This window comes from Cygnus olor, chromosome 15 (assembly GCF_009769625.2).
Source record: "Cygnus olor isolate bCygOlo1 chromosome 15, bCygOlo1.pri.v2, whole genome shotgun sequence".
NCBI classification, from domain to species: domain Eukaryota; kingdom Metazoa; phylum Chordata; class Aves; order Anseriformes; family Anatidae; genus Cygnus; species Cygnus olor.
In genome coordinates, this window is record NC_049183.1 from 10,016,279 (window position 1) to 10,042,168 (window position 25,890).

Below are 25,890 nucleotides of genomic sequence, written 5' to 3' on the forward strand. Positions count from 1 at the left end.
GGGTGTTACAGGGACACACAGGCTCTGGGAGCAGCTGGGCCTGCCCTGGGAGGCAATGAGCTGAGGTGGCCAGGAGCCCTTGGGCAGGCTTATTCCTGCTCTTGTGTTTAAATGGACTGTTGTAACTACAGAATTAAAGTGGGCTGCGTTAGCACATGCCCTCTTACCCTAGAAAAGCTGGTATTTTTTCCCAAATGCAACCCCTCAGGTCTAGTGAAGGGCCAGACTACCATGAATGCCCAAGAACCTGCCCCAGGCACCTTGCTGGGGCCTGGGGCCTGCTTGGCCTGCCACAGGGGCGTTGTGCGGGCTGCTGCGGCAAAGCCAGGGGGAAACAACCTGCTGAGTCTGGGCTTTCACTCTTCAACCGAAGTGGGGTTTGAGCTTTGCAGCAGCAGAACCAGACACATGGTTTTTACTTTGGTTTTTTTAGACTTTCAGCCTCTGGCAAGGCCAAGGTGGAAGTGGTGGGGGAGAGTGGCTGGGCCCTGCCTCTTCCCTCATGGCTCGGGCGCATTGGGAGGGGACCGGGATAGGGACAGGACAGGATGTTGAGGCGGGGATGTGAAGAAATGAAAAAATAAAATAAGGTTTTTTATTTTTAATGGGGAAATGGGGCGTAGAGGGAGCAGTTACTCGGATGGGCTTTTGGAGATGTAGGGGCTGTTAAAAAAAAAAAAAAAAAAAAATTAATAAAAGGACTGGAAAACCCTGACAGGCTGGATGTGCAGTAAAAGCGGTGCCGAAGCATGATCTGACATCTCGGTAGCGTGGCCGAGCGGTCTAAGGCGCTGGATTAAGGCTCCAGTCTCTTCGGGGGCGTGGGTTCGAATCCCACCGCTGCCAGTAGCTTTTTATCCTTTTTTTTTCCGCTGCCGCGGCCGCCTGCAGGAGCATTGTGGGTAGGAGGAGGGCCGCGGCCCCACGTGCCGCCCGCAGCGGCCCCAACATGGCCGCCGCCTGATTGCCGCCCGCCCGCCTCGCCTCGCCACCGGGCACCGCCACCGGGCAGCCGGCGGCCCCGCCGCACGCGCCGGCCCCTCGGCCAGGTAAGGAGGCCGCCGCCGCCGCGTCCCTTCGGCCGCCCTCGGGGCCGTGCAGGTCGTGGAGGGGAGCGAGGGTGTCGCGGCCTGGGCTGAGGGGGCTCTGCCCCCCAGTGGGCGCTGTGAGGGCTGGGGGCGGCGGGGCCGTGACAGGAACGGGCGGGCGCGGGCTGCGGCCCCTCAGCTCCCCTCAGCGCGGGGCTGGGGCCGTTCTGCGGTGGGGGCGTTCGGCAGAGCCCTGCCCGGCTCTTCCTACTTCCAGTGGGTTCTCCTCGCCCCTGCCGTACGGCGGAGCTGGGCGGGGGGCAGTAGGTTCCCCCCGGGCCCCTTTCCTTAGCTCCTCGCCCCCCGGCAGGTCGCGGTGTCGGGAGGAAGCAGGCTCGCCAGCTGTCGGCCACGAAGAGGAGCCCGGCGGGGTGGGAGCTCCCGCCAGCTCCTGCAGGAGGTAGCACGCAGCACCGGGTAGCTCCGAGCCTGCGGCTGGCGGAACGGGCCTAGCGCTTCGCTGCCTACATGTCGAGGTGCTAAAGAAAGGTTTGTGCTTAGCGTGTTACCCCGAAACCCTGGGGGTGTGCTGCAGTGATATTGTCTCAGCACAGAGGTCCTGGTGCATAGAGGGGCCCTCGTTGGGTTCGCTGCCAGAAGATGACTGTGCAAAGCTGTGTGCAGGCAGGCAAAGCGAGGAGAAACGGAGCAAGTAATTGGGTCAAAATTTTCGTTATTATAAGTGCTTGGAAGGTGCTTCAGCTTTTTTTGAAGCTTCCATTTTACGGTATGATATAGGCCACCCTGGGTTGGAGGATCGCTGCTGGGGCTTGACCAGGAGGCTCCCTGCAGAGAAAAGGTCCTGGTGCCAGAGGAAATTATGGTAGTGATTCAGAAGATGGCACTTCTGCCACCTCACTGGTGCATTATCTATCCTTTGAGGCACTGACAGGGCAGGAGTTCCAGGCCTTTCCTGCACTGCATAATTTTATGTGAAAAATATTTCAAGTTTCAGTGTTGGCATTTTAGGGGTCCGTGATACTGACAAATTCAGTGAAGTGCTAGAACATTTTTTACTAAAAGTCTGTGTGTGACAGATGTCATGCAGGTTTGCAGTTATCCTACTTACAGTTATTTTAAAATCTTTGGTAATAAAAAGGATAGTTTTGGTACCCAGATGTCCTTCTAAGCTCAAACGTAGAGGTGGGATTCAGTTGCTTCATCCGTGTTTTACGCCTCTTTGGATGCTATTTTTCTTCACTGGTTCTAAATTGGTGATACTATGGGCAGCTAACGAGTGGTTAAATTAGTCCTAGTGTTGGTCCATTGCAAGAAAAATGAGATGTATACTTCTTGCCTCCATGCAAGGTGTTCTGAAGTTTAATGATTCATACTAATAACGTGCATTAATACGGCTTTGCACAGGAGAGTTCCTTTTTAGAGAAAACAATTCTGTCAAAGGAAAACTTGAAATAAATTCTCAGGTGACCATGCTTGATATCACCTAGTGTTTAATTCCATTTTGTTATTCTTGTGGCGTTCATTTCTACATATGCCATATGCGCATATAGATGTAGAACTGCATCTGCGTGCCTGTAATGAAAGCTTCGTTCTGATGCAGAGGATTCCTTCAAGTCGCATGAATATTATAAATTGTTCTGGGACATACTGCTTCCTATTTATAGACCTGCCATTCTGACACTCCAGTAAAAGCAACTGTAGTCATTCTGTATGCTTAAATGAGTAAGAAAATTTGTAATCTTTGTAATCCAACATTTTCCATGAGTACCAACAGCTGGATTCACAAGGAGATGTCACGTAAAATTACGTAAGCTGTGTTGGATGAGGGGACCAGAAACCGGGTCCTTCAGGTTAGGTTTCTCTTTCTCTCCTTAGCCTTGGGAATTTTAATTTACATTCGGGGAAATGAAATAACTTCCTCGAGAGAAGGAGCTAGCACATAGCTGGCACTCAGGCCATCAAAGAGGGAAGCGTGGATCCCAGTCCTTCTGGGGCAAGGAGGGAGGGTTTGGACCCATGTCTTCCACCTACTGGGTGTTACAGCGTGTGCTCACACATGGTGGGAAGCCTCCTGGTGTCATCTCTGTTCTGAATGAAAACTGCAGTCGCTCCATTTCGTGCGCAGCCCCATCCTGTAGCTGACAGGCTGGCGCTATGTGAGCCTGCTGTATCAAGCCACTTGGGAGACGTGAGCAGGGAAAGCAAAATTGGAACTGACACGTCTCATTTTTTTAAAACAACACGTTCATGTTTGTATTGCTGGGACGAACGGAGTGCCTGTCGACAGAAGGCAGTGGTCACTCCCTCTGGTGTCAAACCACCGTGGTTTTGCAGCATGAGCCCCAGCCTGTAGTTAACTGAGGATGCTGACTTCTAGCTGTGAAGGTTTTGTATTTCTGTGGGATAATTTCGAATATGATTCTGAAATATTATTGACACGGTATTAGGATGGCAAGAGCTAGGGATACGCTGGTGTATAAAAGAACAGAAAGTTGCAGTTAAGCACTGGGGGGAGCACTTTTTGATAGTGGGGAACCTGAAAGTAACAAATCTGGAATTGTGTTTCTAGCAAGAATGGCAGAAACAGTGTGTATAAACCAGAGCTGTCGCCTGGGTGGAAATTTACCCATGTGGTAATGTTAGCACTCAGATCCAGGTGCCTATTCAGCCTCTCTGAAAGGTTTCTTAGATAACTACGTGTTATAAACGTGATGTTTTGAGAAGCCTGTACACGTTTCAAAATATACTGAGCTGGTTAAATTAAGCGGTTGCTAGTGTATTTGAAGAAAATCACCGCTGTCTTGGATGTAACATGCTGGCTTTGGTCTTTTGCAACACTGTATTGCTAGCTGATGCTGGACGCTGACTCATTTTCTTACTCTTCCTCTGTAGGAGGTCCAGCAAAGAAGCGAACTGGCATCTGGGAGTAGAAGACAGTGAGAGGGAGTTCCTGAACATAGGTCTCATTTCTTTGCCTGATTCTCTTTGGTTTTAAAACTTCCATGGTCAGTTTGTGAGAGGTCTTAGTTTTTATGCCTGTCTTGACCAGTACTGGCTGATCAATGGTCTCAAATGATGTGGACTGATTACGTTATCATGGTGGCATCCCAAATAATTCAGAAATCCTTATATTTGATTTCAGCAGGAAAAATCACTGTTGCTCTAGCTGAGGGACCATTTTCTATTTGATGGCCTGAGCCAGGCATGGCAGTGACTCCAGCACCAGGACTGACTGTGACTCACTGTTACAGAGCACCCACTCCTCCATTAATATTAGCATCTTATTTTCTCTGGAGCTGGTTGAGTTATGCCTCTTGTTCTGGTGATTGTAAAGGGTCCAGGAGAGGGCAAGGAGTGTGTCTTGGGGCTGTCACTTAGAAGCAGTCTGAGGAGTGGTAGGTCTGTGCTCAGCTAGGGGACAGGACTGCAACGTGTCATGTAGATGAAATCACGACCAGCACGTTCTCAGATTGACTGGTCCTGAGCACAGGATTTACACTACCTTTTCTCTTCTCCCAGCTCTTCAGCTGCTCTTCACTGTCTGCTTTCAAGGAAATTTTCTGAGCAGGGAGACTAGTGAGCTGCACAGCACCGTCCTTAGTGATGGTGACAAGTGCCGCGGCTATTTCAGAGCTCACGTGTGCCGACTGACCCTCCAGTGCCCTGTGGATGTGCTGGCTGGCAAACCAGCTGCTACCGGGGGTTAACAGTAATGCGGTGTATAAAAGATGTGCTTTATGCAAGTACAGAAGGTCTGTCCTTCCATCTGCAGAGCACTGATTGAGTGCTTGCTTTCTTATGTAACTGCTGGTTTTCATAAAACTGCAGGAACTTAATTAGCTTTGAGATACTTGCTTGTCTTTTAAATTTGGTGCCAGTTGGTCAAGACTGGAGTATTAGGACCTTGTCATGCAAACACGTACGCTCCTTAAAAAAACAGACTAAACGGATTACCACTGGAAAAAAACACAAGTTAACATGAACAAATACTCTAGGCTACATGTTGTACGTGGCACAGATGTAGTGACTCATATGACATATCTGTTTTCTTTCAGACTGTGCAAAGGAATAAGCCAAGAAAAAGCTTTTTGTATCCTAGCATGGCAAATGAAGAAGATGATCCAATTATACAAGAGGTAAAAGTATTGTGGCAGCAGTGATCGTACGTGAGGCTTTTCTTGTTTTTTGTTCTAGTTCCCGTTGTTCTTACATTGCTGAAACAACCTGTCATCAACATCAGTGGTTGTCTGATAACCAGTGACTTGCTCTGTACAAGGGAATATGTTATATGGGCCAAGAATATGGCTCGTGCTACCTGTTGGACCAAAATAATGGTGTCCATGTTGGCAGGCTCAGTGGGTCAATGCACTCAGCTTTTTTATCCTTTGTAATCTTTCCACATCAGAAGAACACAGGTGGGGAACTTGCTGTGACCACTATGCATTTTCATTGGCCCCATAGCTCTCTGGTAGGTGAGTCAAAAAAAATGAATGATTTTGATGAATTAATATCTGTTATATATGAAGCTAAAATATTTTCATGCCCTCTACTAAAAGAAGCAGTTGTGCTCTGATTCAGGACTTCTTTAAGGGACTGTTACCAAACAGCAGCCACACTGTCCTGTTTACTTTGTGTTTGAATTCACACACCAGAGGTACAAGCAGGGGCAAGCTCATAAAAAGGACAAAAGCCCTGAAGAGTGGGAATTGACAGAAGTGTTTCCAAAGGTACCAAAAATTGAAGCTTCCATATGTGATATTCATGAAACATCTGTGAATTTTAGGTATCAGTGGCAAAATGCTAATACTAAATCAGATATGGCTTGTGGGTGAGTCTTGTCTAGCTTGAAAGTTTTTATGACAAAATACTAGCAAGGAAGTTAACTTTCAAACATGCTGCCAGAGAGAACATCCTCTTCTTTCTCAGACAAAGATTTTCCTGTTTCGTATCAGATGTTTGCCAAGTTTCCTTAGAAAGAAAAAATGCAGCTCGAGCCACTGTCTCCTGCCTCATCACAGTTTTGTTTTTTTATTTTAAAAGGCTGCTGAATTTCATGTCAAAATTGGTAGAGAGGAGACCTTTGCCGAGAGGGTCATGAATGCACTTTATATTACAATTCATAACAAAAAACTAAACTTGACAGCATTTGAGCTCTAGGGATTGCACTTGTATCTGAAGTTCCATCTGTCATAGCTGTTATCTGATGAAGGTTGCTTCTTTTGCTTTTCAGATTGATGTGTTCCTGGCCAGAAGTCTACTGGAGAAGCTGTATCTTTTTCAGGTATTCCAGTTAACTTTTATTTAGTGAAAATTTGTTTAAAATAAATTGAATGAGCAATAACTTCACTTATTGGTTCAGCCTGCCGAGATCTTGGGTATAGGCAGACCTGTGTGGGTCTCAGCCAGTTGAAACATTTCGTATTAAATCATTTGTAAGAGAAGATTGATCATTTATGGCACAGACTTGTCATTAAATCATTCCCTTTAGCCACCCTGAGGGAGTTCTTCTAGTAGATGATGTCGTTTTAATGTAGTTTGGATAGATCTGCAGTGTTTTGGCCATCCTCTGCCATCACTGATTTCTGACACCTTTACTGATTTTGTTGGGACTGGCCCTGTTTAAGGCAGTGTCACCAGTATTCATAAACTGCTGTGAGTCATCAAAAGAGCCCCCTTATGTTGTGGAGATAGAACAGGTGATTAAAGGTGAAGATATGTTAGGAATTTGGAAGTCTATTTTCTATTCACTGAATTTCTCTAGTCAGCTTATCTTTGTTATTCACTTTTCCCATCTGCTAAGTGGGAGGTCTTTTGAGGCTGATGGATGAAATGTTCATTGTAAGCTGGTGATGCTCACTGGCAAAGCACTGCCTTCTGCCCAGGTCCTCTGCACAGCACGTGCCACGTAGCCTTGCCTCTGGGAGACCCGCAGTTGCTTCATTTCAGGTGTGAGCTTTGCTTCGTAAGGGGTTCCTGTAGCGGTTCTGGAGAAATGGCAGCTCTGAGCAGGCTACAGCTGTGGCTGGGAGATTCCATCTGGGTACCACACTGTCTTCTCAGCATTCCCACACGGTTCTGGAAGGAGGACCGTGTGGCTAAACCTGGCTTTAGAGTCCTGACTGGCTACATGTTGACTGTGTCCTATAGACTAACGCTGCTGGTAAAAATCCACAGATATTTTATTTTTAGGTAAATAAATATCCAGAGAGTTAATATTGAGGGACGCTTTTTTAATGGCTTCTATCATTTCCCTTTTTTTGCTGGACGAACGTGTGGTACTGTTTTCCCATTTTATAGTGTGTAGTGATGGGGGTCAGGTGGGGTGGGAAGGTGATTGGAGTAACAAGAGCAGAGGACTGAGGGGAAGGCAACAGGCTTTCTAGACCATACTCCCAAATGTGCTGATGACTCACAGGATCAGATTTCTTGATGTTTCATAACCATGGTGGCTCTATATGTGAGAAGCTCTGTATATGAGAAGGCAGACAAGATTGAATTGTTTTCTGTGAAGTTCTTTGATCTTTAAATGAAGAATTCTTACAAAACTGATGTGTTTTTCAGTATCCGATTCGTCCAGCTTCTATGACATATGATGATGTTACGCATTTATCAGCGAAGATAAAACCAAAGCAGCAAAAGGTTGGTTATCATTTGAGTCCAGTCCATATAAGTTGCTTTATACTGTCCAGAATGTACTTCAGAAAATCACATTGTGCTGTTAAGCTGTTATGATTGTGCAGCTACTTGTGGGACCAGACCCCTGTGCTTGGAGGTATGAGAGTGTCTTTCATGGTATGTGTACTATAGAGTTTAGAAGAAAAATGGTTTATAAAGAGAGAAATTAAAGTCATGATGGAAAAAACACGTTCGATATAAAATAGAACCATTCAGGGAAACGTAGTTACAAATGCTAGCTCAGTCTGTATGAGCTTGATTTAAAAGGCCTTCTCAGTATTCAGAAAAGGGTTGAAGTTTGGAAGCAAGGTTTGTCTTTCAGTGTTACTGTGAGTATTGATTCCTCTCTTGCTGCCTGTGAATCATCAAAAGTCCTTTTTAAAGTCAGTGGGGTTGTATGGGTAGTGAAAGTAGAACCAAAGCCAGAATTATTATACTTGCCTACAAAAATGTATTCTGAACCTGTGGCTATGATTTAAAAATGCCTTACCATGTAAAAATGCAGAAATATGTTTGATATCAGGATGATGGCTAAAGTGAGTGTGTGTGTGTGAACTTTGGAGTTAGGGTGCATGTTGTGTTAAGGAAGTCTACTAAAATTAGCAAACATTTGCACTGTAAGCACTGTGTAGATTCATAATTCTTCCATCTCAGCCAGGGACTTGTAACTATAGTTCAGTTTACAAGTAACATAAAGGGGGAAAAAAAGTGAGGTAACAGCTGTAATATATGAATTTATAAGGGCTTTGGCACACCCTGATGGAAAATAATTGTATAGTTTCAGTATAAGAAGAGAAGTGCTATACAGGAGAACACATATTTTTGAACATTTGTCTGAACTTTAAAGTTTTAGAGTGCAAATAGTTCTCCTTGTAAATAAAAGTTGGGAGTTCGTTTCTGTGCTTGGACCAGTGTAAATTAAGAATAACTGTGAAGTCAGCACGCAGTGCTGCAGTCTTAAACTGAGCAGAATCGAGCCCATTGCCTCTGAGGAGGACATACTTAATTCATACCAAGTGGTATGAAACTGGAAAGAAACATGCCTTAGGTTTAGGAGGCCATGAATGGCTCCTCACTGACGGGGAGGTTGGAAAAATATTTATGTATTTGATTTCTACTGCTAAGTAAACTAGACTGATAATGCAGTGGAAGATAAACTAGAAAAGTGAGAATGTTTGTCAGGGTTGGCTAAGAACTCTCAGTTTTCTGCTTCCCTTTATTTACACGGGAGATGACGCATCTCTAGCCTGTTGCTAAAGTGTTCCCACTCTACAAAAGCTTTTATTTTCATATATATACATATGAAAATATATAAACACACATATATATAAATATATATGCTCAACTTTATGTATGAGAATTGCCTTGTGGATTTTGAATGGTGCTGCTTACATATTTAAATTTGCTGTAAACCAATGGAAATGTTCTCAAGCATTGGATTGAAGTTTACTGTGGCAGAACCCCAAATGAATCAATTAATTATCTGTTTGTCCTTTCATATTATTTAGGTTGAACTTGAAATGGCCATTGACACTTTGAATCCAAACTACTGTCGCAGCAAAGGAGAACAGATTGCCCTCAATGTAGATGGCACGTGTACAGATGAAACAAATACTTATTCCTCGTAGGTGTCCTCTTTGCCTTCATTTCCTTTTTGTGGTGGGTATAGATATATGCATGTCCACCAGGGCTTTGGGGAAAAGTGAAAAAAAGTGGATGTGCAATCTCAGGGGGTGCATTGAACACTAAGTTATAAAGCAAGAATTCTCTGAAGTAACCTGTGTTTTTTGGTGTCCTTGTTTAATTACGGACTGCAAGCAGAAAGATGAGTATATATTTATTTCATAGAATCGAACAGTCGTTGATGTTGGAAAACACCTTCAGGATTGTCAAGTCTAACCATCAACCTGACCTATAAAGTCTCATCTCAACCTTTACTTCTGCTGCAGACCAGGATGCCATTGGCCTCCTTGGCCACCTGGGCACACTGCTGCCTCATGTTCATCTGGTTGTTGACCCACGCCCCCAGGTCCTTCTCTGCTGGGCAGCTTTGCAGCCACCCCTCCCCAAGCCTGACCCACGGCATGGGGTTGTTATGACCCAGGTGCAGGGCCTGGCACTAGCACTTGTTGCATGTCACATGGTTGGACTCAGTGCATTGATCCTACCTAGGCTGCACAGCCTTTCTACCCCAGAGCAGATCAATAGTCCTGCCTCACTTGGTGTCATCTGCAGGCTTATTAAGGGTGCACTCAATCCCCTCATCCAGACCATTGATTCAAATGTTAAACAAAACTGGCCCTGATATTTGCTGCATTTGTTGATAGACCATTTTGGGAATCAGTGGTTTCAGACCTTTAACATCTGAATGCCTCATTGCCTGTACAATGTAATCTTACAGCATTCATCTCTTTGCAGGAAGCTGATGGACAAACAAACTTTCTGCTCTTCGCAAGCTGCAAGTAATGTTTCCCGCTATGCAGCTGCTGTTTATAGAAAAGGTGACTTTATTTTGCTAACCTCTCGCATCAGTGAAACGTTCATTCCTGAATTAAAATATAAAATAAATAAAATTCCTGTTTTTTCTGTGTTTTCAGTAGCATAGGCTCATATTTAACTGGTGCTTCTCTGAATAAAAGAAAAGTTTACCTTATCAATGTCCCCAGAGTCCTTGAGGAGGTCCAGCAAAGCTGTAAATAATATAGCAGAACGCTGGAGGTTTGAAAATGCCTCCAAGATCTTAACAGTTCCCGAAGGCTGAAATACACGTTTGTAGTTTAAATTTATTTTTCTTATTTATATTATTATCTCCATCTGATTGTGGCTGTTTTATTTTCCTGTTCAATGCTTTCTGCCCTTCCCTTGTTTCCTCATGCCATTGCAGAGTTTTGATATGAGGATCATTTGAGGTCAAAATACATAGATTGTCTTCAGTGATGTCTATTTTACTACTAGTCTCCTAAAGGATAGGTCAGATCTGAGCCAGAATGAGGCTCTCTGTAAGATCTGGCTCCAACACAAAAAGGAAAGTGACAGAAATAGGTCTTGATTTTTCATACTCCTTTGAAATTCTGAGCACTGGATGAATTTTTCACATCAATCCCTTTGTAGTGTATTAAACATTTATGTTTGATGGAAGCTCTACCATTACAGAGGTGGTGAGATAATGAAAGTGCTGTCCTTGTGTGCTGGAAAATAATAATTTTAACTAATGTCACTTCTCTTTTTCAGGTGAACTTCACCTGACTCCACTACATGGAATTCTTCAGCTGAGGCCAAGTTTCACCTACTTGGATAAAGCTGATGCAAAACACCGAGAAAGAGAAGCTGCTAATGAAGGTAAATGCTACGTGAGTTGTTTCCTTTTGAAAGGTAGGATACAAGTCCTCTCTATAATTTTATTCATAAGAGTCATTGTATTCCGAAGGTATGTTTAAAACAATAGCATACCGATCACAAAGCCATTTCTTGGCCAGATTGTTTTCCTGATCACATTTTCAGTGTAGCTGCATCAGCGCTTTTGTGGGCATGGTGGAGCAGGTTGGCAGAGGGACAGGAGGCAGTGGGTAGTTCCAAAGGGCAGCAGTACAAAGTGTCACCCCTGCCAGTGAAAAGTAGCACTGCAAACCTCATGGGAGCTGTTTCTCCTGTCGTAGGAGTGGTGTGGTGCTGTCATATACTACGTAGTTTAGAAAGCTGTAGCTGCTAGTTCTGCCTTCTGCCAGAGTTGGCCTCCAAACAGTTACAGATTGGCTTTGGTTGTTTTATTGCAATGGTGTTCTTATCCTGCTTTGTTTTCTTGGCAGGTGGTGATTCGTCTCAGGATGAAGCTGAAGATGATGTTAAGCAAATTACTGTATGTCCAAATTTCCTTTTTGTAATAGGTCAGGGAACAGTTCACGAGAAACCATGCTAATTCATACCCAGACAAAAGGGCAGAAAGCCTCAGCTGGTTCTGGTGACCCTGGGCTTGAGTGGGGAGGCAAGATGGACTTGAAGCTGTTGCACAAGTATAAAGATGGCACTGACACCAAGGGGTGATTCATTTGAGCTAGGGCCCCTAGCTTTTGTTATTTATGTACCAGATAGGTAACACAGATCTTTTGTTTCAAGGGCTTTGGGTCTATATGTAACGATACCCAAATCTTCTAGGTACGGTTCTCCCGCCCTGAGACCGAACAAGCTCGTCAACGACGTGTTCAGTCCTATGAGTTCTTGCAGAAGAGACAAGCAGAAGAGCACTGGGTTCATCTACATTATTATGGCTTGAAGGTAGGTGTGTGCTGGCTGCTGAGGAGACCTGGTGGGCCAGAAGGCTCAGCCAAGTTAAATCTGGGTCCATGGGATCAGAGAATCAACAAAAGATGAGAAAGGTTGGTCTGTAAGCTCGAACTGCCCCTGCAGTGCTCTGTACCTCCTCTGCTGGATAATGTTTTGGGGTCTCCATACTGGAGAAGGTTTAAAATTGAGAGTTGGACAGACATGAAGGGGTGCGGGTTGGGGCCTAAATCCAAGAATTACTTGGGTCTTGACTTATGAACCAGACTTTGTAAAACAGCCAGGGAACCCAGTCAGTTAAGTGTCATAAATCCTGACCTGACATGCGTGTCTGTCAGGAGATTTTGAGGTCACATCACCTGAAATGTTTCCACATCACAGGAGCATCATTCAAAAAGGTTGAAAACAGAGCATCAGTTAGTGAGGTGGAACGCTTGAATGGTGCAGTAGTGACAGGGTGACCATCTGTCTGGCTTTTTGCGTTTTCAGAATGTGGCAGTGACTCCTGTTTTTCTCCATATCTCCAGGATAGCCGTTCTGAACATGAGCGCCAGTATTTATTCAGTCAAGCTCATGGTCTCGCCGAGAATACAGAATTAATTAAATCTCCCAGGTAAAGATCTGATGTTTTTCTACAAAAGTTGCAGTAATTTGTTCGGGTTATGTTCAGGGTAGTAAGCAGGTATATTCTTCAAAAATCTTCAGTATTAATAGTGCTATCCGTGCTAGAAGTTGAATTGTTTAAAAAATACAGAAGCAAACTAACCTTCAACTTAGGTTGCTTTCTGTGTTTCCATGTACCCTGAGATTAAAACAAGTTGTTTTCACTTGGGATTGTAGTCTTGTGTGTGTTATCATCACCTGGCATTATTGTGACTGCAAGTACTGTAAAGGAAGAGCAAAACAAGAGCTCCTTCTGATTAAAATAAATGAAGACCCTGAAGCCAACAGCTCCCATTATTAGCAACTCTTATAAAACTTACTTTTGCAATTTGTAAGAGACACCTGAAACTACTCGAAACTTGTTCGTTGTTGTTTCTTGCTGACTGCAGGTATGTAGGAATCTTCCCATGGTGCAGTCAGTAATAATACTTCTGTGTAAGCTGATACAACCACGGCCCCAGTAACAGGAAAGTTGCAGACTGCTGCTCTGTTTAATAGTGTGGGTGTGTTTTTCTTAACATTTAACATCTCAGTGGAGCAGAGCTAGATGTTCTGAGAAGTCTTTTGGATTTTATTCTTTCTGCACGGATACTGGCGATTACATGGGTAGAAATGTCTTCGGTCGTTGCTGGTCTGACTCTACACAGCTTCACATGACCCCACTTACTGCTGTCAGAGCACCTGTGTTTAATGTATTTACTCTTGCAGTTCCTCTGTTTGGATGAGTAATACAGAAGAGCTAGGATTCTGACTCCCATTTACTCCAGTATAATTGTACTTAAACTTGGGAGGTCAAGACAAACATTTTAAGGATGTGTTTTCTTTTTTTTCAGTGAATATTTAATGATGCTGATGCCTCCAAGTGTAGAGGAAGAGAAGTAAGTGTTCAGAGTGTTCAACATTGATATTGTCTGAATGCTTTTTCATAAGCTACAACTCTGCTTGTTTATTTGCAGTGACAAACCAGTGGCTCCAAGCAACGTGCTTTCTATGGCCCAGCTGAGAACTTTACCCCTTGCTGATCAGATTAAGATCCTGATGAAGAATGGTTTGTCACTTTTGTAATCCATTTGCACTTTACTTGGTGACTTCTAATTGCCTCAGATAAAATACCTTACCTGATGGTTCCCTGCCAGGCAGAGTGTCTGCCTTTCTGATTCTGTGAAGCATTCAAAAGCTGAGCATTTGCTAGAGAAGACTGACTGTGTTCTTTGGGGAACAGAAGAGCAGTAATGGCAGAACTGATAGCTGTTCTGTATGTTTGCAATCAACTGTCTCTTAGAATATTTTCCAATTTGATGATAGCTTTCAGGATACATTTATTTCTGCAGTTAACTCCTGGAATGTGGAGTCCGAGTGTGATTTGCAAGTGGAAGGTTAATGCAACAAGCTGCACTTTGGCATTTTCTTTCCTTAGTTGTCAGTAATACACACTTCTTGATTGTCATCTAAGAGTTTTATTCTGTCTCTTCAGTATTACTATCTGATGAGAGCAAATCCTGAGGACATTGGCTTAGGAGCTTCCTGTCTTGTCAGGTGTCTCCATTTCCAAATATTGCCAAAGACATAGTTTTGTTTTTGTTTTTGTGTGTGTGTGTGTTTTGTGTTTTTTTTGTTTTTTTTTTTTTTGATTCACGCATTAATTTGGGACCAATTAAGCTAATGAACTTCGTTGCAACATGAACAGATATTTTTGGAACATTTGCTGACTACAATGCAGGGGGTGTTCTAGAATTTAGTTTTTGGTTTTTTTGTAAGATACAGCTGTGACCTAGAATTTCAGCATAAGCATAAATCATAATATCCTAGAATTATAAATCTGTCTGCATTGTGTGTATTGAGGAAGCCCTTAATCTGATGTGTGATTTGCCTTTCAGTGAAGGTCATGCCATTTGCAAATCTGATGAGTTTGCTAGGCTCTGGGACTGACTCTACGGCAGTTCTCCGCTGTATACAGCAGGTGGCAATGCTGGTCCAGGGAAACTGGGTGGTGAAGAGGTATGGCTTGTCTTTGTTACTGGGATGTGGTTTTCTCCTGTAAGGAGAGAAACAGAACAATGGATTTTATATAGTCATCTTCGCTGTGTCCCAAAGTAGCCATGTTCTAAACTTACAGTGCTGTAAAATTGTGATTTATTATGTTGTGCTTTGTTCTGTGGTTGGATATTAAAAATTCAAATGGCTGATGCTAGATAACAGTACTGCAGTCCCTACCCCATAAAATAATGGGTGAGACGTGATGTAATCTGTATTTGGATTTGAGTTATGTCAGGTTTTCGGTGTTGTCTTTACTCATATTCTTTTGTGCTAGGAAAGTCCTGAATCTTTCCAGAGATTAATGTCAAATATAAACACAGAAAATAAAACCAATTTCAACTATAATATTTCTTAGCTAAATTCAGTCAGAGATCTTTATGCAGTCACCTTGCTGTTCATCAGTGGATGCTGATCTTGTCAGCTGAAAGCATTACCTGCCTTCCAGAGGGTAGTTCTACCTGTCGTAAAATGGCATTACCTGCCATAAGTCATGTGGGGTGCTGTCTGTACTGCATGACATGGATACTGGATCGTACTCCTGTTTATTAGGTTAATGCATCCCACTGGGAGTTGAAGTCTGAAGAGCAGTATGATTTTTTTTTACCTGGGTGGAGCACTGCATGCAGAGAATTACAGTCTGTGGAATAGCTCTTTGTGCTGAGTGGCACCACTTACCAGTCCCAGCCTGTTAGCAGGGTGTTTCAGCTATTGTGATCCAGGCCTGGATTAGCAGTATGAGGGGTTTCAGTCCTTGCTGTCCCTCCAGCTATTCCAGAAGGAAGCTGGGTGCAAATTAAGAGAAGGTTTTAGCACTCTGATTGTTTTCGTGTTGTAGCTGATTCTTTGCTATTTGTCTGAGGAGTCTGCATGTATCTCTAGTAGATGTAGCCTGTTTGGGATGTTACACGCAGAGCAGCACCCACACACACCCCAGAGCTTTGAGTGGAGAGGCAGCACATTTCTGTAGCCTGAGTAGGATCAGGATCATGAACCTAGGGTGCCTTGAGGCTTTAGAGACCATGAAAATGAATGCCATCCAGTTGGTCTTGCAAGCAGATAAGGACACAAGGGTGGTGTTAGTCCTGGGGCTGCTTGGTTTGAGCATGAGATCTCATAGCATTGTTCTCTTTAATCCTTGATTACTGGGAAGGAAATTTAAAACAAAGCAAAAAAAAACTCATTCCCACAGATCAGCGTTTTGGCTAAATGCTTCATTTACGTCTGCATACCAGGTTAGCCTAAGCATTTCTTAGGCTCATGTTAGTCTTGTTTACACCAATCCAAGGGAGGATAGGCTTTGCAAGAACAAAGCTGAGTTTGTACCTGTGTTGCACGCATCTGCTAGTCACAAGGCTAGGCTTTGCTGGTGTAAGCCCTTTTTGTACTAATGTAATTGCAGTGCGGTAATTACGCCAATATTAATTCCTTTAATGAAAATGATGCTTTGGATAAAGGTGTAATTTAACTGCAGAACAGGGTGCACACGTTTGTTATGTTAATCTTCACCAATGCCATTTTTTGGACTACCCGGTAACTAATTTATCTTCCTTTTTAATTAACAGTGATGTCCTCTACCCAAAAGATACTTCTAGTCCACATAGTGGAGTCCCTGCAGAAGTGCTTTGTAGAGGGAGAGACTTTGTTGTAAGTACAAAAGAGCTTGTTGTTTCTAAAGGAGAACACAGGTGAGGTTTGCCTGAGAGCTATGGCATTGCAAAACTTGGCTGTTCTACTGCAATAAGATGTTTCTTCCACAGAAATTAATTGTACTTTAATCCTTATGGTGGTGTTACAAGTCTGCCATGGGAGAGTTGGTGTGGATTGACATTGTGGCTGTCTGGTAGGTTCAGATTGCTAGTCATTAACAGTATGTGATATGCGTCACTTTCTAATAAATGTTATAGAGCCACTGTCACACAGGCCCCACGATGCGAGGCTTACAGAGAAGCCAGGACTGGATAATGAAGGGCTTGTTTCCCCTGATATATTTCCGTGGGCTCCAGACCATGAGGTCTCAGGAGGGCAGTGTGGGTACGCCTTATGCTCCCTGAGCAGGCACTGTTGATCTTTAAAAAGGACTTTATTCCCTGGAGTTGCTAATCAGTGAAAGGACTTTGTTCCCAGGCACCTTCTATGGGCAGTGGCTGCACATGGAAGTTGAAATGAATACACGTCTTGTAAACACATAACCACAGAAAAGAGGAACAACCTCTGCATTGTGTTAATTCTTTCCGCAGTTAGTGAAAAGAAAGTTCCTAAGTGGTTCTGAAGTTCATAGTCAGTTTATGGCTTCCACCCCATCAAAAAAAAAAAGCTGAGTGCACCGCTCTCATTTTTTTCAGGTAGACCTGACTGTTGCCTTTGTTTGCAAAGTTTGTCTATGAGATTTAACTCTGAATAGGGGCACACTGTGCAGGAGACCTTAAGGATATTACAGTTCTAGTGTAAGATAAAACTGATGGTGATTGAAACTGACTTTTCATTGTGTCTTGATGTCTGCCCAGGACACTGCCATATGGAGACCTGGAATCAGGTGTGACCCAGTGACATTACTCTTTAGGGCACAGCAGATTAGGTGACACGACATGCGTAAAGTTCTAGGGAGCAGCAATTATTATTCTTGGTTAAGTAAGTGGTAGTGTTTGGCAATTAAAATGTAAAGATAAATTGTTTTCATTTAAAATGTCAAATATACCTGGTGTGAGAAATTGATCCGTGTTGATCTTAATGGCGAGTAATTTTCTGAATAGCTCTGCAACAGGCAAAAGATTAAGGTGTTGGAAAATAACATCAATATTTCTGGCTTTCAGACAAAATGAAATGTTATGTTCATAAGGCTCAGGAATAGTATGTAATGCTATCTGTGGAGAAAACAGGTCTTCCAGCTTAAAAAGTGGACTTTATTTTCCTGTACATATTTGTGTGGAGTAATTAATAAGATTAAAAAATATTTTACCCTTATTTTAAATATTTTAAAAGGCCAGTAGTGACTTTAGTGTTCAACTGTTCCAGACTACACTTTGAGGGAGAGAAAGTAATTTATGTCTTTCCTGAAAGCTTCTGCTTTTTTGTCTCAGCTTCTCACGTAATAATTTCAGAGAACATGAGAAGAGTTGAGGGTAAGGTGTCTCATGAGGACTGGCTGCCTCAGAGTTGTGTACAGGAGGAGATGACAGATCTGTTTCCTTTGGACAGCAGCTTCTTGTGCTTCAAAACAGAAGTGCCCTGTGCCCTAAAGTGACTGGTGATTTTGTGTGTTTGTGGGCAGAGAGAAGCTGAATCAGAGAGAAGGATCCATGTGTGACGTGGAAGGGCAGGGAGAAACTGGCAGTAATGAGATTTTGAATTCTTCACAACATTATTAATACACGTATACGAAGGAGGTTGTAGTCTATTTAAATGGGGACAGGAAGAAATCAAAGGTCGTTTTCAAGCAGTGGCAGTTCTGCCCGAATCCTCAAGTATCCTGTTAGCCTGCTCTTGGTGTCTTAGACCTTGGCAGCTGCTCAGCAGAGCAGCTGGCTTTTCCATTAACCAGAGACACACATGTGAGTGAAAGGCCATCTTGGCACGTCTGTAAGTGACTGTGGTGTGCATTGAAGAAGGCAGCAGACACTTTCTAGGAGGTTATGTGCTGCAGCCTTCTACAGGCAACACACCCACAGTAGTGGACGAAGGGTTTCTTTAGGTCGGTGAGTAGGTGTGCTAAAGCTGAGCCTGAGGTGTGGATTCTGGAAACCCAGTATCACTGCAATAGATTTTTGTTTTTAGAAGTGAAATGAAGTTTGAGTTCAAGAGAATTTCACAGCTTTTGTAGTCAAAGATTCACCAAGGCAAACTGTAGACTCTGTAAGCTTTTAATATTGTTTGTATGGCCATTTCAGGAAGGAGTAGGTCATAAAGTGTTTTCCCACTACCTGTATTGAGCATTGCCTGCTTCCGTTTTTCTGGTAATATTATTCAACAGTGTTGTTACTATGACTTCAGTAAGGAAACTCCTAAATATAGCTACTAGGGTTTCTCCTTTGTTTCCTCCTAGATGTGGAAGTTCACCCAGGGCCGCTGGGTTGTGCGAAAGGAAGTGGCAGCTGTTACAAAAGTGAGTGACTTCTTCTTTCTAAATCAGATTGGTGGTAAGTGTTGGGCATTCTCTGCAAGTGCTGCTGCAGGACTTTTTTGGATTCACTGTGCCTGCATTACTGCTGACTTGCAGTGTTGCTACCCAAGGCATGGCTTCACTTTGGAACAGGTATAGATACTCTTTATAGAAACATTTCAAGCAGTTACCACAGTTCCACAGGACGCAACTGTCCTTGCAGCTGAGCCACTGGAATGCATCCTGTCCCTTCATCTGTTTCAGTGGAAAGCTGGGCATTGAATTAAGTTGGCTGACCAACCACCAAAGTGATGAGATCTCATGCAGCCCACACTAGCTACCCTGCCTTGACTGTGTTACGAAAAGCAATGCTTCTGGCAGCATTTGCCAAGTTGTCACTGTTGAATAAAAGTTTTAGAACAACTCGGGCACCTGAATATTCTGCTAAAACTGGTACATGAATGAGAAACATAATGTAAAGAGGGGGGAAAAAAATCATTTCCTTAAAATGCAATCAAATGGTAAAACATGAGGCAGTTTATGCACAGACGGGCTACTTTTGGAATGTAAGATCCAATGCTGCTTAAAAGCTATGCATGTATAGATGCAGCATGTCTGACCCGGAGCTCTAAAATAAGATTAAAATTGTAGAATATGCTTCTCTTCACAATGATGAGTCTTTTCATCTCAGTTGGGAAACTCCCTTTTCTTTACAAAACATGCCATGAGCTATTTGACTCTCAGATGATTAATCACCACTGCTCTCTGAAGTGCAGTGCCTTTAACGTTGTGTGAAAGTGCTGGAGCTGCAGAGGATAAGCATCTCCCACTTACCTGGGCGTGTGTCTGTGAAGGTTCCCCACGTACACCGAGGCAGTCCAACTCCACGTGTCTCATGGAGCAATGCTCAGTGTTGCATGGCTGCAGATGTCCTATGTAAATTGACTTCCATATTTTTTTTCTTTCTCTTTTAGCTTTGCCCAGAAGATGTGAAAGACTTCCTAGAGCACATGTCTGTGGCAAGAATAAACAAAGGTTGGGAGTTCATGCTCCCTTATGATGAAGACTTTGTTAAGAAGCATCCAGATATAGTTCAGAGGCAACATATGCTGTGGATGGGCATTCAGGCCAAGTAAATTACTTGCTTTATTTTGGGGAATAAGCTAAAAATAGAGAACTCTCTAGTACAAAGTTTCTGTAGACATTGATAGGTAATGAGATCTGTATCGCCTCTGAGATATACCCCTCACAGTCACCAGGGGTGGGGAGGGAAAGGCGTCCCCACGTCATTCAAGTCATTCCTGTTGGCTCCCTGAAGATCAGCTTTTCAGAAATGAAGTGTTCTGGCTAATGGCAAAAGCTGACATGGCTGCATGCAAGCATAACAACAGAAACTCTACTGGTGTATTTTTCTTTGTTTTTCAGATTAGAAAAGGTCTATAATCTCTTAAAGGAACACTTGACACCAAAGAAACAAGAGACACAATCAGGTAAATGGATTTGTGTTTGGATCATCTTGAAGCAAGGGCATCTCTCTGTATTTCTGGGTGGTGGTTTGGAGCATCTCTCTCTGTTTTTGAATGTGGTGGGGACCGGTGGTGTTTTGTTTGTTTTTCTTTCTTGCGATTTCCCCTGTATTAGTTAAGACATCTTGGTCTTCCCTGACATCTTCACTAACTAATGTTGGGGTGACACAAACACACTGTAGTAGAGCAGGGATGATTTTTTGGCACTGGGGACTCTGTATCTGATAGTGTAAAATCAGCTGAAGTCAGCTGGTTCTGTTAACCACTTCCTCACTTAAGGCAGCTTGTATGCTGTAGGGATGTAAGCAGCACCTGAAGAGTGGACAGGGTCAGTACAATTCTCACCTCTCAGTGTTATTTGTTTACTTCTCCTGATTTGCACTGGGCTGTCTGTGGTGTGGTTGAGTGCTGAGTGGTTAATGAAGAATGTGTTTGTCAGGGGGCTGTAAGGAGGTGTGAAGCTTTCTTGACATTCTCCCCTATACCCTCCCATGGATGCCAGTAAGAATATTAAGGTAGCTGTGCCATAATCCTAAAAGATTGTGAAAATTTGAGATTGCAAAGAGTTTTAACTAGGCATTTGGCTCACTGCCAGGCACTGGAGCCAGTGAAGAGTGTAAGCAGAACTGACAAACGTGCACATGAATCCATCTCAATACCCTGTATCTGATCTGCTTGGAAGGATTATGTGTTGGGTTATTTGAAGAGGATTAGTGGGCCTAACAGAAGAGAAGATAACAGCGTGTGTGCTGTGTGGGCTTTTGCTTTAAATATAGCACTCCTTCCTGTGGGATTGGGACTGGATTCCTCTTTTCCCAACACACCCTTTCAGTTTTGGATCACTGGGCGTGGAGAGGACACCAGAAGAGGTGCCAGGATTGCATGGGAAAGGACACCCTTCTGTCCCTTTCCCCTCATCACTGTGTATTGATACTTAGCAGAGGGTCTCAGACTTTCATACTGTGCACCTCATGCTAAAAGAGTGTTCAGATTCACTGTTAACCCCTTCAGTATCCTTGCTGTACCTATAGGACATCCTTGTGCTGGCTCTGGCAGTTGCTGCAGTGAGCCCAACCAGCCTCTGCATACTCGTTTTTTTTCTTTTTTTAAAGTTGTCAGGTAAAGAAGCACCTGGGTCACAAGTAGAGATACGTAAGTAATCTGTATCTTGGTTTCCTGATTTGTGCAAAAGGCCCTAGTGGCTGAACAAATACACTTTCTCCTTGCTGCAGGTTCCTTCCACAAGTGGCTGGCTGACAGATATCAACATGCTTTTTTTTTTTTTAAGGTTAAAAATAATAAAAAGTAAATTATAATGCAAAAAGAAAACCTAATGCAATTCAAGAAACATGCTGCAAGGCTGGAGTCCTGGTTGTGGTGAATTTTATGGTGCCTTTTGTTCCTTACTAGGTCATCCATTGCTGGTTTCTGGGGAGCAAAGAGTCAACATGGCTAAAGCGAGAGTCAAGCAGAACTACGGGCAGCTGGAGAAGGAGTTCCAGAAGCAAAAGGCAGAGCTGAAATCAAATGATGCTTCAGCCAAGGTGGATGTCTCCAATATCCGCATCAAAGAGGAGCCTGTGAGCGATGAGGAGCCCATGGACACCTCAGCTTACGAGGGCATGAACAATGGCGTTGTCAACGGCCTCCACGCAGAGGAGGACTCCATGGACTCCTTAAATGGCCACTTGCCTGGAGGCTGCGGTGACCGGGTGGCCCAAGAACTGAAGGCATTTGTGTCCTCAACGTTTAAGAAACAATTTGTACTCACCCTGAGTGAGCTCAAACGGTTGTTTAACCTTCACTTAGCCAGTCTGCCTCCAGGACACACGTTGTTCAGTGGCATTTCGGACAAAATGTTACAGGACATGGTGCTGGACACTGGCTGCAAACAAATTTTGGTGCCTGTAAGTATTTTTTTTTTTCTTCTGGTGTTTGGGGAGGGGGGATGGGGACAGTTAAATGTCTGAGCTGTGAAATATTTCTGTCTTGGGCTGGACTGGAAGAACAGATGTGCTCTGAGTAAGCATCCAGTACTGGATCTGTTGAAACTGCCGGAGGTTTTTCTGATGTCCTGCTTCTGGCAGGCTCTGCTCTCTGCTTTCTCTGCTCTGGGATAATGCTCACAGTGCAGTTGTCTCTGGGGCTCTTCCCACCTCCAAGGTGTGGGGCTGCAGTGACTCACCGTCTCATTGCTCCCGTTTCAGTAACACGACCTAGGGCAGTCCCGGAGCTCTTCCCACCAGCTTTCTCCGAGTTGCACAAGCTCCTGACAGGGATGCTGCTGGGGAGGAGAGGTGATGGTTGTTGCCTGGCCCAGCAGGGCACACCCAGCAGAGCCCTCTGGGAAGTGACAAACCCTATCTCCAGCAGGTTTCTTTGGCCAGTCCTTTTCCTCCAGGATTGTTCAGAGACGTCTTTGTTTGTTTGTCTGTATAGAAATGACATGTGTGATTGCGTGAGTCACAGCAACCGTTGTGTGACAGCAGATTGCTTAGGAAGGAAAAAGAAATTTGGCATCGTGGGAAATAGCCTACAAGGAAAATAATTTTACAAGACATCTGGCAGTGCTGATTGTTTTGCAGCCAGAAAGAGCTCGGGAGTCAGCTGCCTTTGGTGAGAGAGAAGAGACGTGTGAACTGCTTGAAAGAGCAGGCGAGGCAGAAAGAGCAGGGAGCAGGCAGCCTGATGAGAGAGCCTGGAGCATGGGAGTTGGGAGCCAGCTAAGGAATAAGGAGGCAGAAATAACGTGTTCAGTCGTGTGCAGAGTGCGTATTGTGGCACCTGGGAACCTCGTAACAGACGTGAGGTGCCACAAGGGAGGCCACCAAGTTGGGTACTTTCTGCTTTCTCTCCTGACGGCTTCCAAGTTCTGGGGTAATGCTGGGCTGGCGCTGCCTCCTGGTGCTCGATAGACTCTCCTTTGTACACAGTGTAGGATGTGCCTTTGCCGTGCTGACGGTAAATAGCTGAGGTCATTGCTGCTGTCTTAATTGGAACTGGGACTGGTTTGCTTTGGAAACATTGGGAATTTGGAAATGAGTTCATCCAGTCTTCGCTTAAAGGCTGGGAGGAGTGAAAGTGGGATAGGTTCTGTTTTTGAAAAGACAACCAAAATAAAATCCTCACGAACACAGGTGGTTGGGAACAACTTTCTGTCTGGGAAGTCCTGTCACAGGAGCCCCGCAGAAGTGTAGAGATGGCACTGGAAGGTCTCTTGCTGGAGGTCTGCTGTAAGTTTTAATTCTGCTTACCCAAAACTTGAGATCTTCTACAGGAGCCTGCATAAGCCTGTACTGTTATCAGCCATGTAAATTGTTAGCCCCCAAGCCTACACCTCATGCTCCAGGGAGGTGGCAGAGGTGCCTGGGCTGGTTTTATCCTTTGCATGGGCTCGTATCTTCCAGTATCTCTTGATCGTTCCCCTGAACAGTTTTGTTTGAACCCACCAAGGCTGCCTGAGCTCAGTGGAAGCCCGGAGGGTTTGTTTAGCCTGGGATTTCGTAGTTGCTCATTAGTTTTCTGTAATTGAAACTGCTTTGGTGATAAAAATCAATGATCTGAGGTAATTGAAGTGATGTTCTGTGGGGGGTGAAGACACTTTTGACTTGCATATTGCCCTATTATGGAAAACGTGCTGCTGGAAACAACAACGGAAACCTTAGCAGTGGAATGCAGGCTTTATTTACAAAGCTGACCTGCTGCACTTGGGGCACAAGATAAATAGTATTTGTGGGGAACCAGGAGAGGTGCCAGTCCATCTGTAGGTGAGGCCGGGAGGATGCCTGCAGGGCGCCGTGCTTGCCTGCTTTGTAGCATCCTCGGCCAGGAGGGAAGAGCAGGTCTGGAAAGCGAATCCCGGGCAGGCAGATGCTCCCCGAGCGCTGGGGGGGAGCGAGTGCGCAGCGGTGGCTGGCTCCTGCTGGCTCCCTTCCCTGCTCCGTGGCGTGGGCAGGCTCTGCCCAGATCTGGAGGATATTTTGGAGCAGTCGGGAAATGATGTCAGCGTGGCTTCCTCCTGGTTGGGGCAGCAGGAGGGGTGCGTACGTGTGCTGCCCCACTCTTACAGGGCAGTGCAGCGGCTCTCCGAGGGCAAAGCACAACAGTTTGCCTCTAAGGTTGCTCCGGCAGATGAGTTTTCCTGGCAGCTTCAGCCCCCTGCAGACTGGTGTAGCTGGAACACGGGGCTGTCTGGCAGTGGCCATTTTTAGGGTGTGCTCAGTGCTCCAGCGAGACGCATCCCAAAGCCGAGGGCTCCTCCCAAGCAGCTTCCCTTGTAACGTGGTGGCCCTGGGACACGGGCAGCAAGTCGTCCAAAAGCCCTGCAATGGCTCTGGGGGCTCACAGCAGGAAGGGCATGGGGCAAAGGTTATAAAGAAGGGCTTTAAGGCAGTGGAGAGCTGTTTCAAGGTGAGACTGGAGAGACTCAGATAATGAACATTGCAGAGAGCGTGCATGGGAAGGCAGGACAGCTGGACAGAGCAGCACGTCTCTCTGAAGAGTCCTTGGTGGCATTTCCTTCCCCTGAGGACCAGCAGTGACAGTAGCAAGCAAGCAGGGAGCTGCTGGCACCAGTGTTTGCAGCAGTTTACGGAGTGGGGCTGGGCAAGGGGAGGAGGTTCTGTGTTTTTTCCCAAATAAGTATTGTGTTGGTTTGGAGGCCGTTTCCTTGTTGAATGGCCAGATAAGTGCAGCCGTGTTCCAGCGTGGCTGAGGCAGGAGTTTGCACTGGTGGCTTTCCCAGAGCGAGGCAGCGCGTAGCTTGGTGCTAATGCTGCCCTGCAGTTTGCTTCTCCTGCTGCAGCTGTCAGGAGAGAGGCTGAAGGGTTTGATTTTATCTGTGCTGAAAGCATACAAGAGGTTGTACTCCTCAGTACATGGAGTGTCCATATGAGAAGTATGTCAGGTGTTATCAGCCTAATAAACCTGAATCCTGCCTCTGAACCAAGTATAAAACCTTGTTATATTCCAGCTGTTTGGGCCAATATGGGAGCTAAAGCTGCTAATCCTGCTGGACAAAATGCTTCTCTGCAATAAGATCAGAGGCATTGTGTGAAAGGAGAGGCTGATCTTTCATTCTGCGATGCACAAGTCTCTTAGCGTGGTGTGGGAGAGGCTGGGAAGAAAGGTGTGTTTTGTACCAGCAGCCAGGATTGAGGAATACTGGAATAATCAGGACGGGCTTGTTAGCTTTTCAGAGATGATTGATTTAGGTCGTCTGGGTGGTTAGCAAGGAATAAATTGTTAGTGACAGACAGGAAGAGACATGTCAGGAGTGAAGGCATATTCCAGCATTGCTTGTTAGTCACTGTTCCAAGGGGAGATGATAAGGCAAATGGACGGTATTCTGTTTTTTTTTTTTTAGGAGTTTGGAACATGGAGGAGAGGCAGTTGCATTCCCTCCTGTGTGCAGGGGAATGAGCTTCAGAAAGCCTCTGCTTCAGAAAAAACAAACAGTGTTTCCTTAGCTTGGCACATGGGGGGAAAAAAATAACACTTCATTTTTGGAGCCTGAAATGAGCAGGTGTCTGGTTCACTCTCCATCAGTGTTGAGTCTTCAGGAGTC

The 25,890-nt window shown here is 44.6% G+C and overlaps 1 protein-coding gene and 1 non-coding gene across 3 annotated transcripts in view; both read left to right on the forward strand.

Moving 5' to 3' along the window:
* The first annotated feature begins 764 nt into the window (after positions 1-764).
* Positions 765-846, forward strand: TRNAL-AAG. Its single transcript has one exon. It is a non-coding gene; the product is annotated as a tRNA-Leu (tRNA).
* A 51-nt stretch (positions 847-897) lies between these two features.
* POLR3E (RNA polymerase III subunit E) overlaps positions 898-25,890 on the forward strand; it is a 30,066-nt gene continuing 5,073 nt past the window's right edge. The window contains exons 1-19 of one of the 2 annotated variants that reach the window (XM_040574990.1): positions 917-1,049; positions 3,942-4,009; positions 5,105-5,185; positions 6,280-6,330; positions 7,611-7,688; positions 9,233-9,348; positions 10,143-10,225; positions 10,956-11,063; positions 11,531-11,580; positions 11,877-11,996; positions 12,530-12,615; positions 13,499-13,543; positions 13,622-13,713; positions 14,543-14,663; positions 16,265-16,346; positions 18,742-18,801; positions 19,773-19,930; positions 20,224-20,288; positions 21,735-22,231. In XM_040574990.1, coding sequence (XP_040430924.1) covers positions 5,150-5,185; positions 6,280-6,330; positions 7,611-7,688; positions 9,233-9,348; positions 10,143-10,225; positions 10,956-11,063; positions 11,531-11,580; positions 11,877-11,996; positions 12,530-12,615; positions 13,499-13,543; positions 13,622-13,713; positions 14,543-14,663; positions 16,265-16,346; positions 18,742-18,801; positions 19,773-19,930; positions 20,224-20,288; positions 21,735-22,231 — 1,848 coding nt within the window. In that variant the 5' untranslated portion in view covers positions 917-1,049; positions 3,942-4,009; positions 5,105-5,149. Of the gene's footprint in view, positions 1,050-3,941; positions 4,010-5,104; positions 5,186-6,279; positions 6,331-7,610; positions 7,689-9,232; positions 9,349-10,142; positions 10,226-10,955; positions 11,064-11,530; positions 11,581-11,876; positions 11,997-12,529; positions 12,616-13,498; positions 13,544-13,621; positions 13,714-14,542; positions 14,664-16,264; positions 16,347-18,741; positions 18,802-19,772; positions 19,931-20,223; positions 20,289-21,734; positions 22,232-25,890 lie in introns of both variants that reach the window. The other variant, XM_040574989.1, reaches the window with a different exon arrangement.